The 14381-nt window shown below is 33.8% G+C and overlaps 1 protein-coding gene across 1 annotated transcript in view; it reads right to left on the reverse strand.

Annotated features, from left to right (window-relative positions):
• The window catches only part of LOC105334956 (synaptotagmin-7), an 83336-nt gene extending 78506 nt beyond the window's left edge, over positions 1-4830 (reverse strand). The window contains exon 1 of the mRNA XM_034479523.2: positions 4677-4830. Within this exon, the coding sequence (XP_034335414.2) occupies positions 4677-4692 (16 nt within the window). The 5' untranslated portion in view covers positions 4693-4830. The remainder of the gene's footprint in view (positions 1-4676) is intronic.
• Between the last annotated feature and the right edge of the window lie 9551 nt (positions 4831-14381).

Raw genomic sequence — 14381 nt, forward strand, 5'->3', positions numbered from 1 at the left:
TCCAACATGTACAAGGTGAGGCAATCAACAAGCTATAAATGTTTCACAGGTATCAGAATCTGCCTGCTCCAATAAGGAGAAATCAACATGAATCCATATATCATGTTTTTTTCTGGGTCGAAATGAGTCGCAATTTCATATTCCCAAGGGGTGTTTTATTACTTGCAGATAGTTCCTTGTTCGTATTGCAAAAAAAAATTACCACTCAATTGGAGATAACAATATTACAGTTGTAAAACTGTTTAACTTTAGAGCACCATTAATTTTATTATTACAAAGAACTTTCCCAATGACTACGTGTATTTTTCTTTCTGCATTGAAACATCTTTCGTTTTAAACTTCAATTAAAAAAAAAATCATTTCCAAGACAGAAAGCCTTGACAATTGTAAAATTACATCAATTCTGTAAACTTGAATGAACAAAATTGAAATCATAATAAAAAGATGAAGTTGTTTAAAAATTAAAAAAATTATAAGCATTAGATTCAACAGTTTCAGAAAAGCACTCTTCAAGTTAACTTTTCAATTATCTAGTAATGTTCTAGGATGGTGATCTGTCTGTCTTCTGAGACCTTTGATCTTAGACAAATAATTCATCCATAATTGAATTGTATATGCCAGTGCAATACTTTTCAACTCATTTCTCTTCCTGAAGAAAGAACAAAATTAACCCTCTACTCCAGAACTAAAGAATAAATTGCAGAAGACCAATTTTCACTCCCACTTCAGCAAATATTACTGTCCAAGGCAAATATTAAGAGTTATGTCCCTTAATCCTTAAGAAATTGAGATTTATCTCCCTTTTCTTGGCTTTAATTTTTCTATATAATCACAGTAACCATGGTAACTGTTCTAAATGGTCAATGCTAGTCCTTAATGTTCGTCAAATGTAGATTACTTCTTGACACTTCCCAGCATCTATGGACTAAAGCGTCACACTAAAATCATCCTTGCTCGTATTCATTCTCAGCTACCAGTATTTCCCTGAGTAAGACTGCTCTCAGTATCTTGCTACAGTGTATATATTACCTTTAGTATAAGTTTGCCTGCTACCTCTTTGATATATTTTCCATCCTTTTGTGTAACTCTGGGGATCGTTTCATCAAATATTCATTCAGCAATGAATGAGCTGTTTGTACAGATTCCAAACAACAGTCTATTGAACTCCCTGTCTGCTAACTATGGCGGCATGCCCTTTTTTTTTAATTATTAAAAAAACTGAACCAATGAACTATAAGGTTCCAGTGATTCATATCCTGACTGCTTACAGTATAAATTTTGAAGGTGAGTCTCGATACCATTAAAGATTGTGTAAAATTAATAATATTTGCTTGGTTTAGGTATTATTACTGGACATCATCAGCACATCCCCCTAATCTGATTAACCCCCCCCCCCCTCCCCCTCCAAAAATGATGGTCAATTGATGTTTTTTTCAATAATGACTGCACGTGAGAATACCATTTGCCATACCTAAAGTTAACTTTAACACAATATAAACCTGCACTTATAATTATGAAGTAGATTTATTTAAATTTATTAATACTTCTGATACATATTTTGTATCATAATTATAGTACAATGTTCATGCAATCAACACAAAATCACAAATGAATAATTTTTAAATCTTAATTGATAAAAAAGCATTAGGGATTGAATTGTAAATCAAGATAGTTGCTTGCAACAGTTTGCGGCAAACAATTTAATGTTCTGATATATAGCCTACAACATATATAGAAAACTTCAAGCTGGTTTAGGAAAATACCATTGCGAAGAGTAATCGTTACAAATTTAATTGTTGACATAACACAGAATACTTCTGGGGTTTTCCAAATTACGAATATATATATATACAGATTGTGGTTTCCTAAGCTAGAGGGCACTCTATTTTTTACCATAACGAAAACAGAATTCCCCCTGCAATTCAACTCTTCTGTGTGGTGAAATAATTCATTTAAAACCAATTTATAGCCAGACATATGTAAAAGTATCCTATCAGAATTTCCAAATAATAACTTTTGTAAACTGCACACTCAAACAATTTAAGATATATGAAAATGAAATCAATAAAGATAGTACATAAAATATTGATGTGCTCTGGTTTCCAGATCACAGGACATCACACAGAATATCTGTTTACGCTCTCTGAGAATCATCTATATGATCTATGTGAAACAATTTCTATACTGTCATCATGACCCGTGTAAATATAATCAGGGTCGCAGGGACTATCACCAACATCTTGGGTCCTTATTCCCCATCAAACTCCAAAATGGAGGTCATAAAATACATTTACTTCCATACTAGGGGTGAGATCAAAAGTTCAGGCAATTTTCACAAAAACTGAATTCACATAGCATTCCCTCCAAATTATTTACACAATAGCTGTGTATATCTTACAATTCACTTGGTTATTTCATTATTTCATTTAATATGAAAAGCTTCAAAAAATAATACACCGTAATTTATACCGTAATTAATTCCAACTTTAAATTGGCATATATGGCATATATGGCCTACAATCATGACAATACATGTAATCATTTCATCTGTTTTTGGCCAACAAATTACCACAGGCTGTTTGACTATTTCATTTTTGCATACATTACAAGCTTGGTCCATGGGCATTAAATGAGGTCTAGTTCCCTTTCAGTAATGTTCTATTATACTTTATATTCCGGTAAATGTATTATTAAGCTAAATTAGGCAGTATTCCACCTTTACATAATCAGGAAGTAATTATTCTGACAGATCTAGAAGAGTATCTCAAGCATCAAACTTCAAGGCATTGACAGGTATTGAAACTAAAATGTGCATGCATGTATGCAGGACCTACATAGTTAAATTATGTGTGACAAAATATGTGCATGAACTGTAAATTAACCTAAAATTCAGATTATTTTTGTGATTTTACCTTTAAATTTGCAATGTTTGATATTGTTATGATTAGAAATCAATTTGCAGATAAAGATGATATCAACAACATTTTCTTCTTTTCAAGACATTCCATAATCTAAAAAACACATGTAAATTAAACAGATTAATGTATAATTGCATCATCATACACAACACAGATTGATTTCAAATCACAAACAAATGAATTCATTATTAACTTGTTTAAGGAATTATATTAAGAATCATAATTCTTTAAGCATCATGAGGTGATCAAATTTAATAAAGCCCAAAGAATTCTGATAAATTTGATCACATCCGATCGTATTTGATCACCTCATAATACACAAAGAATGATTCCTCTAAGTTATTACTTTTATTAACAAAATTTTCATTTCTTTAATCATGTTTCAGTGATGAAATTTATTAGACTATATATGTTAATAAAAATTCTTTGTAGTTTTATCTCAGACAAATTAAGACACTGGAAAAAGAAAATATATTGAAGTATAATAATTAGAAACTTTATCCATCAGTTTAAATCCACAACAAAAGCACATCAGATGTATACAATGATGCACTCAATTCAATGAAAAACTTGCCAGCTACACAAACACTCTCAGAATTCTGAAGAATTGCACTGAATGCCCCCTCGCTGGATAAAGCTTTGGCTTTCACTGGTGTGCAATATGAATGCTATTTGTGCCCCTGGGAATTTCTCCTGTTGGTCTACATATACAGCACTCTACCGTGCCGATTAATTGGGTATAAATCAATATATAGCATCCCATACCAGGCACCAAGCCGGGGCCACAGCTAATAGAAACGTGCAGAATGGGAATAGTATATCATGTATATCATGCAGATATATGTATTCCTCAGCTCACACATTACTGACATAAAATACCTAGTGTACTATTGGGTCAAGTAAAACACGATGATACGGTGAGAACCCTGTAAGTTTCTGGAGCACTGCATCCATTGCAAAGGTCAAAACAAGGTTTCTGCCATCTGGTCTCTTTGATATCACAGTATCCTTAGATATCACAATATCACTTAATATAGTTAGTCATATAATCATCATCATAGAATCTATAACATGGCTGGGTGGGGTTACCCCTGGACCCCTGAAAAATTCAAACTTTTTAATAGTTTGGACCATTCCGGGCAATCAAAATTATCGATCACACCTGGCCCTCCCTGAAAAATCTTCTGGATCTGAGCAAAATTTAACAAACACGTACATGTAATACTATGTTACATGACTTGTATAATAATAAAAATATCATGTGTATCCAGGGACGTGTAACGTTATATACATCCCTGGTGTATCTCAACTAGTCAATTACATACATGTATGATAAACTTTAATATTTAGTATCATCAAAGGTGACCTATCATCTGATCATATAGATCTAAGTAATGCTAACAATATACAGTTTTTTGTAATGATTTGTATATAAGCCTATATATCGTATACACGTATCTTGAGGGTGCGGGGGGGGGGGGGGGGGGCATTGCGAGAGTCAGTCATGCATCTAACGAATTCTACTTTAGCGCTTGGAGCATAGTGCATTTGAAAAAAGTAGACAATAGTGCACTAATCCTTGGATACTTTAGAAAAAAAGCCTTACCATAACAAACCGTGGAGTAAACGCACGAACCGTCGAACGTCAACCAACGTTTAGGCCTACCAGTTTACCCAGAGAGAAAATTCGGGATATAACGTTAGTCTTTTCGGCCTCTTCTTAAACATTCGAGATAAAACTTCAATTAATCAACTTACCGTCTACAACAGCCATGGTCTCATTCAAACACAGTGCAATTAGGACGGTATATAACTGCAATATTTTAAAGTGTGCCTGTTTTGTTTACATCGTGTCGAAATCCTCAGTTGACGGGTTGGTGCGAATTTTTTTACACCCTTGTGCTTTTCGGGTGACGTCACACCGCCCCCGCGGGTGTGAAGCAAGAAGCAAAGATATGTAATTGTAATGGGATTTAAAAATAAATCTGGGACGTGTACCTGTGTACAAAAGTCGCGGTTTGATTGTCACAATTTTATCTGTAATTTAAAACCTCTGCAGGAAACATCGAAAACCAACGTGCAAATTATACTGGGTGCATTCTGAACCAATCCATGCAGTTCCGTGGTTTAAATTACTTAGAAACGGAACATGACACAAATGTTTATTGCCCAGAAATAAACATTTTTTTTTATTTCTTTATAATTCTTAAGTTCAAATTGTTGGTTTTATTTGTGGTTTCTCGCTGCTCTAACTAATATGCATCCTTGATCAGTTGATTGAAATATACATCCATTTTAACATATACATTACATCCTTGAAATTAATTCACGTGAGTTAAAAAATCCTTTAGAAACGGGATACTTGCAGACAATATAATGTATTGGTTAGCAATAGGCCTAAACACAAAATTTATTTCTTTCTTTATTTATTTATTTTTTTTTATTTTTTTTTTTTGGGGGGGGGGGGTATTTTTCGTTCAATCTTTATGTTACACATGAGTTTTACCTGTTGTAACTGTTGTAATTTTTTATTTCACGCATATCATTTATAAGTAATGGTAAAATGAGTACTTAAAATTCGATTTATCAAGTCCGAGTTCTGTTTTGCATTAAAAATCGATTATTCACATGAGAATTTACATGACTGTATAGTTATGGAGTCTACCTGAATTTAACTTTATTTAAAAAAGATAAATCCTGATTTACAAATACATGTACTATTGGTGAGTGAAAACACGAAATACGTTAGTGGGAAATGCTTTCCTAAATTGCACAGTTAAAATAAAGAAATAATGGGACTAATATAAACAATCTTCATTATTTAAATGACATACCCTAAAAATAATACACCGCATAAGGGACTACGTGTATGAAGCTCCGAGGTCTAGTCATTTCTTTAATTGGTAGAGAGTGAGACTATTTTGAATAAACATTTAACATGTAAGGGGTCTTTTTTTCTCTCGAATGCTTGCTTCCTTCAAAAAAACAAACAAACAAAAAACAACATTACTATTTTTGTGATGCATCACTATTCATGATCAGCGTTAGGATCGGAATGCAATGCCTGACACCAGACCCAATTTCCATGCTTGGAAGATACAAGATCGATCGAAGAATTGGTTCTCTCCGCTAATTGATATACAGCGATCAACAATGCCAATAATTTACGTACATGTACTTTTATTCATTTCATTTCTTAATAATTCAAGAATGATTTTAACAGATTATGGAGGAGAGGCCCAATCTAATTAGAATTAGACTTAAAGTAAGTTTACCATCTCCTATACAGCTAAATAAATAAGCAGAGAGAGAGAGAGAGAGAGAGAGAGAGAGAGAGAGAGAGAGAGAGAGAGAGATTATTGTTAATCTACGATGGCTATTCACAGTGGCAGAGCTACCATGTATGCTTTTATGCCTGAGCATGCACATCATTTGGGAAAAAAGGAAGAAACTCAGTAAAAAAAAAAGAAAGAAAGAAAAAAAAAATTAAACAAAGAATTCAAGTATTAAGGTTCATACTTAGTTATTCCATCGACAAATTTATCAATGCTAAACATAAAACTACCAAATATAGACACGCAACGTGGTCTTACAGTACTATATTAAAGAAACAGAACACAATGCATGTACATAATAAAGCAAAGATTTTTTTTACACATCATTTTAAATTTCCCCCATAGAATATCACAGCTTTTTGATATTTTCATTACATAAACCAAGTGAAATGAACTTAAGAATAAAAGGTTTGATTGGGTCTAAAACAAACGTCAAAAGTGTTTTCTTCTTTTAGCTTTTAATTAATAAGTTTTGTAATTTTATTTTATGCCTTAACTATAACCAAAACAATTTTAACTGCCTAAAAATATGTTTAAATAGTGAGCATTCCTTTTAATTTCTGCGATGATTTTTAGTAAGAAAATCGTCAGAATCCATGAGCCTCCGGGGCCTTCGCACTTCGTTTCTGGTCTAGCTAGGCCACTGATTCATTAAGGTTGAATAGGACACCTGTCAATATTAACGCGAATTAAAGTGCATGCATTATAATAAAATTACTATCACCGGTTTAATTTTTTTTACAAAGTTTTAACCAAAAAATCGATTTAAAATTTTTCTTGGAGAGGTAAAATTTAGAAAATCCCTAGCCGTATTCGAACTCATGACTACATAGTGAACCCTCTAACCCACTGTGCTACGTTGCAAAGGCGTCGTATCATATCCTACCATCCCTCATACCATGAATATGAGGGATGGTTCAATTTTCAAGCATTTATATATAGCCATATGTTAACACTTTCCAGTATCATCACAGGAGCAGTTAAGTGAAAGTTTAATCCCTCTCATCGATCTCTGACTTTGGTCTTCTGATCTTGTTATATTTTTGTATATAAGATAATATTTTATGAATATTAACACCTATATTGCAAAACATTCTGGCTTTTTTTGTTGGGAAACTGAGCAAGTACACCATTACCATGCATCAGAAAAAATTGCGTGCAGAATCGTCATCGTTGCTTTCCCGCGTTTTGCAACTGTAGGTCGTTTGCTCTGATAGTGAGCCATATTTCATTTCAAAGTTTTTTTTCAGCTTCATATAAAATGGGAGCAATTAACATCCTCTAATAATTTTAGGTAGAAGTTTTTGTCACGCTTTTCATTAACTTTCAGTATTTTTTTTCTTTGTATTTCCAAACTTATTTTTTTGGGAGGGGGGGGGTGGGGGGGGGGGCTACCTCGCAGTTACCTTGAGTTCCCAACACCTAAATATTCCTTTTAAATCTTAAAAATGCTAGTTTCGAATTCCCGATTAAATGTTTATTATTTTTTGCAATGTGATTTACAGTTACTATTCAATATTTGTCATTGATGATTTTCGCTGCTACAATTATAACGGATTTTCAATGAATAGGCTTCGAACATCAATACGTTAGCTTAAAGAAATAGCAAGGTCTGCGTCGAAATTTGAGTCTGACATCATCATGATTATTTCGTGCAGTCCGTGTTTTTCTTAGTTGCTGAAGGTTTCGACCAATTGATAAACTGGTTAGAACTGGATCCTGTATATTTTAGTCATGTCAATTTCTATATATAATAATTGAAATGAATTAATTACAATTCATTTCCGTAAAAAATAGGGGGAGTCATGTTTCGTGGATGTATATATATCATATATATTGAACAGCTTTTAAAATTTTGATTTTTATTTCTGTTCATTTTAAAGCACTTCGATGGCATACACCCCGTCACATAATATATTAAATCTACATACTGTAAATATAATACAGTACTGTATATTATTTTGGGACACTTGGGGCTATTTTGACGGTTAATTTCACCTTTTAAAATATCTAACATTCAGAGGACATTAACCCTTCGCGTTCAAGATGGCGAATTTTAACCTTACATATCTAAGTATTTTGAATTGTTTTAAAGGATAAAATTAAGGATGTAGCAAAATTACTCTCCATCTGGCCAGGGTATATATATATAACTGAACAACAATCATTTTATTTGTACCGGTCCCCTGCATGCTTTTTGGCACAGTACTATACTCTGTCTCGAGTTTTTGCTTCCACCGCTTTTCTTTTGATATTTCGATAATAATAAATACGTTTGTGCTCAAACTACGTTCATCAACTAATTTGAAAAATGTCCAGATTATCTGTTTTGAAACAGGTTTCAATACACATGCCAAAATAGGAGTTCTACGAGTATTTTGCATTGCATCAGCCCGGATGATAACTTTGAAAAATTGCGCGAGGTGTCCCGAGTACTTCCGAATGGAGAAAAGATGTAAACATTTCATATTATAAATCTATATTATAAATAAATTATAAATTTGTTTTCATCCCTGCAAACTTTTATGGGTGAAAAGGGATAATTTATCAATGAAGATATCTTGGATATTTTCCATTTCTACTATAGTAGAAAAAAATCGCAATCAGGGAAAGTTCACAGTGGCAAACGACAGGGGCGTACAAGGCGTTATATTTACATTCTACTGTGTTTTTCCATTAAATTCCGTGATGTTTAAATGCCTCTAAATGCAACAAGTAGTCAAAGGTCAAATTGATGAGTTTTATTATGACGTCACAAACGTTGAACGCTGTAAACTGCAACGTCACAAGCGAAAATCAAAGTTCACGCTTATGGCTGTTACTGTGGCTCTTCCATTAATATTAACTTACCCTTAGGATAAGATAGGAATTTTAAGGTATGAATCACATTTGCAGACAAGGCAAGAAGTTAAAAAAATGTAAATATAAGCATTAAATCATGATTTTTTGAAGTATACACTCTCATAACTGCAGCGGTGTGTGCATACAAATTTTCATAACGCGCTAACGCGCGTTACTCAATTTGTATGCACACACCGCTGCAGTTATGAGAGTGTATACTTCAAAAAATCATGATTCAATGCTATAGTATATCCCCCTTTTGGAGCAATAAAAAAAAGAATTTAACTATTATAATATATTATATGAGTTAAATTTGGCCCCCATAATTCGCCATTTTTAAAAGTGTTTCTGGTACAATATTTAAAGTGTTGTGTTATATTTTAGAAGAATTGATGTAAATTATATTTTCCACCTATTTATTTGATTTCTTTGCACTCACTGGCAGTATATGACGTCAGAAGTGACGCTATAAAAAGTGAGTTCTACAATTCAATCAAATTAAGTCAAAAATTGACGTTTTTCTTATCTTTTTATGAATGGGAAAATGCTTGAACAAGGAAATTTTTTCTGTTTCTTATTAGCCTTGACTAGATACATCTCTGATTAAAATATTTTGTTTGTTCAAGCATGCGCTCTATGTTTTCTGAAAGAAAAACTGCTTGAAAACAAGCTGTTTTATGCTAAAAATCAAAAATTGCGGAAAAGGCTGTCGTTACGGTGTAATATTTCTAAATTGTGGGCAGTTGAATCAAAATGAACACTGTGTTAAAACATTACATATATAATTGAAAAAAGAAAACAAAGAATTACAGTTTTAAAATGATGATGTTCATTTTAGGTGGCCATTTCAAGCCCTTATCATATATAGTCCTTTGTTCGAATGTTTATTAAATATGGATTCTTGGCTTGTATACGTGTATGGAGGGTAATCGTGTTCAAAAATCCAGACATGTAAACTTGTAAATCCGAATATGCAATCGTGTTGATGTGTGAGCCTGAGCATGAATATGTGTAATTCTGATCGTGTAACCTATAAAACTCGGGCATAAACACGTGTAAGATTTGACTCAGTTCCTTCGCATGATGCACATTTTCCAACTTTATTGTTTACATTAGTTAATTAAACCTTCAACTTTGCCCACTTTCAATCCGTAGTTTCTGCGTTTGTAACTTCAGGCTCGGCAATAGCACATCTGACATGATACAAATTGACAAATGTAAAGTCTACAAGTTTGTCGAATTTTGACATGACCTTATATGGAAACAGTGACGTCACTGATAGAAAAAGGCTAGCTGCAGGTAAAGGCATGCCGTAATCGCCGGAATAGGAACGGAATAAATAAAAAAAAATATTAGGTAAGCCTATAATCATATTATCTCTGGATAACAACATTTCATAGAGTATTATTTTTCGGAAAATTAAATTATGAGATTGGTGTACATTTACTCAAGAGAATGTATAAAAGATGCGAGTAAAGAATTCGATCGGCTTCAGATATCCACTTAGAACTGAAAAAAATTACATTTGATGACTGTTTGAATACACGTGAATAAAGATATATACGCATTTTTATTCATAGGCGTCTGAACCGGGAGGGTGGGGGCTAGGGGGGGGGGACTTAGCCCCCCCCCCCCCCCCCCAATTTTTTGCCAAGTTAGACCTAACCATTAGGAACATAGCAACAGGGAGGATTCAACCCCCCCCCCCACTTTTTCCTCGCAACAAACAAATTAAATTGTTCCTTAAAAGACCTTAAAGAAAATGAAATATTAATAGTGATATCGAAAATTAGAGTCATAGTAGGTATACTAGCACCCCCCCCCCCCCCCCACCACCACCACCACAACCACGGATTAGGAATTTCATGATTTGGGAGGGGGGGGATTGGGCAGGTAAGATTGGAGTTATTGGTATACCCTCCCCCACGGATTAGAATTTTCATGATTATGGGAATTCTTGTCAATATTTTTCATGATTAGTATAGCCCCCCCCCCCTTTCAATTTGCTTCCGACGCCACTGTTATTAGAGTACATGCAACAAATTGTTAAAGTATAGGCCTCGGCTGAATTAAGAAAATATCTCCAAATGCTACCACAAAGTTGTGACAAGACCCCCCCCCCCCCCCCCCCACGCGAAAAATTACACGGGGTCCGTCAGCTGAGTTGCAAAGTTATCGATAAGAAAGACAAACTATTTAAAGACATTGGTTTTGAGATTGTGATTACCCGGTAATATGAGACATAAGAAGCGACACCCTCTTTAAAAAAATGAATAAAAATTCCAAAGATAAGGTTAACTGTCGTGAAATTAATATGTGTATAAATTATTTTAAGAAATGTTTCTTTGCATTGTCGGCAATATATAGGAAAAAAAGCCTATCATGCAGGTAAAAATTGACATTTTTTAAAAATTATTTTAAGCAATTATTACGGGATTAAGTATGACGTCTTGAATGTCGGTTCAATACAGACTCACTCTGTGAAGTTGGCTGATAAAAAATTTCTGGAGAGCTATTATAATACAGCTTTACAGCCACTTGTGAACTAGCTGCAGGTCTGTAGCTCCCTGTCTAAAAATACTGATGGACGATCCTTGAGCTACAGTGCCTCCCATAGTAAAACTTCAATTTACGGCGCACAAAATATATGCGCTAGTTTTTTTTATTATTATTGAAGATTGTGTTATTATTTATCTTTCACTTACACAACAACAAAAAGTATAAATACATGTAAAGTAACATGAATTTTTCCGCAAAAAATTACCAAATCCTTGCAGGTCGTTTATTCTAACTAATTCAGAAAAATAACAAGAGTAAAAATGGGGTACTCTATATGCAATGTTTTTGCCCAAAAATGACTAAGTTCAACAGCTGATATTTTTATAAATTATCAGAAATCAAAATCCTAGCAATTTGCATACTTCTGATATATATGTATAAATGATCTGCAAAAGAACAACTTCCTATCTTGAAAACTGTTCGAGGAGCTATCGGTACAATAAGGGTACCTTTTTGACAGCCGCTCGCCCGTCTGTAATTTTTACTATTTCAATAATTGGAAACCCGGTTAAAAATTCACTCTCAAAATTCTTAGAATTCAGAAGCAATGGAGTTACATGGGACCTCACGGCGGTCTTCGAACCCCATGCCGCTCAAAATATATTTACCCCCTTAGGAAATTTCTTGATCCGTCTCATTTCTAGAAAAGAGTACGCATTTACTTATATTCCAGTTTAAATTACATGTCAATTTTTTTTTTAGAGATATAAGATATTAGGCATTTCCTTTAATAATACCATGAGAATTATATTACGGAAATTAGCGCATTCGTCACATCGGCAACGATTTTTTTTCTACATGAACCTCTTCCTGTTTGGTCCAGTTTCAATCATACCTCAATTTTTTTTTCTTTTCTAAAAATAATACCCGTGTTTTCGATAGAAAAGGTGTCGTTCATTAAAAGCTTATTGCAACAGTTTAGCTGAATATTATGTTTATTTTTCGTTCATTCCGGTCCGGCGGTTACGGCATGCCTTTTCCCGCAGCAAGGCAGTTGCCATATAAGGTCATGTCAAAATTCGACAAACTTGTAGACTTTACATTTGTCAGTTTGTATCATGTCAGATGTGCTATTGCCGAGCCTGAAGTTACAAACGCAGAAACTACGGATTGAAAGTGTGCAAAGTTGAAGGTTTAATTAACTAATGTAAACAATAAAGTTGCAAAATGTGCATCATGCCGTTATTGCGAAGGAACTGAGTCAAATCTTACATGTGTTTATGCCCGAGTTTTATAGGTTACACGATCAGAATTACACATATTCATGCTCAGGCTCACACATCAACACGATTGCATATTCGGATTTACAAGTTTACATGTCTGGATTTTTGAACACGATTACCCTCCATATACGTGTACATTGTTTACATACATGTACATGTATTATAAATTTTACGATGCATTCAATAGCGTGTTTTCATTCTATAAACACAAAAGATATAGGTTTCCAAATTAAGCCGCACGGCATTTTGTGCCTAAATCTTGACTTTTTACTGTGCTACTCATTGCAATTTTGTGGCATGAATGGTTCTACATGTATACTCCAAACTAAAAGTACTTCTATTAAAAGGATAAGGTTTCATTCTTTTTTATATAAGTGGAATCTAGACCCATTATGGATCAAAATTCGTGGTTTTCACAAAAACTTAAAAAATTGATTTATAATTGTCAAACTATAAAAGTTATTCACAATGGTTGTTATGAGTCAACGTAGCCTAGTGTGATAGGCGGATGACTGTGGACAATGCCTCTCGGCTAAGAGGGGCTTCGAATCATAGTGGACATTTCATTTTAGGGGGCCATGACAGGCCCATATCATATATAGTCCTTTGTTCGAATGTTGATAAAATATGGATTCTTGGCTTGTATACGTGTACATTGTTTACATACATGTACATGTATTATATTTGACGATGCATTCAATAGCGTGTTTTCATTCTATAAACACAAAAGCTATACAGGTTTCCAAATTAAGCCACATATGATAGGCAGAGAACTGTTGACAGTGCCTCTTGGCTGAGAGGGGGTTCGAATCATAGTGGACATTTCTTTTTAAATTCTGTGATTAAAAATTGCTTCCTTTTAGGTAAAACTGTTTTTACTATACTTTTTAATTTTTATGTGTTAGATCTAGAACTATTTCAGAAAACATATAAAACTTAACAGCTTTAGATAACGACAAAAATACATAATGATCTTGCCCATTCCAAATAACGTTTAATAAACAATAGCTCTAGCTAAGTCAAAGATTGAGATCAAGTTGTAATGTAATCTGTGAATCAAAGAAAATAAGCAGTGAATAGAAATGAAAATAAGAAAAGTATAGATCTATGTTTGTTATTGGTCAGATAATGCAGTGCTAGAGTATACTTGTACTATACTGTATGTACTATACTGTATAAGAGATTTACATGATTTAATTTTAATTTAAAGTCGCGGGAGATTCGACAGGCATTATGCTCTCCCATACAAGGCAAAATTACGATTTTGATTATGGGCGGTGAAGTTGATGGGGTTGTTTATTATTATTTTTTAGTTTTTGTTCTTTTTATTAGAAGGAGTGGTTGAGGTTGGGGGTTCATGGGTTCTGTCAGTATGTTGAGCGTAGATCGCCCCCCCCCCTCCCCCTTTTGAATACCCCCTTTGAAGTTTCCATAACTGATGGCGCGTCTTGCCTGTTTGAATTCATACACACAATGAAGGGCCTATAATGATCTCAGATCAATTG

This window comes from Magallana gigas, chromosome 9, assembly GCF_963853765.1.
Source record: "Magallana gigas chromosome 9, xbMagGiga1.1, whole genome shotgun sequence".
NCBI classification, from domain to species: domain Eukaryota; kingdom Metazoa; phylum Mollusca; class Bivalvia; order Ostreida; family Ostreidae; genus Magallana; species Magallana gigas.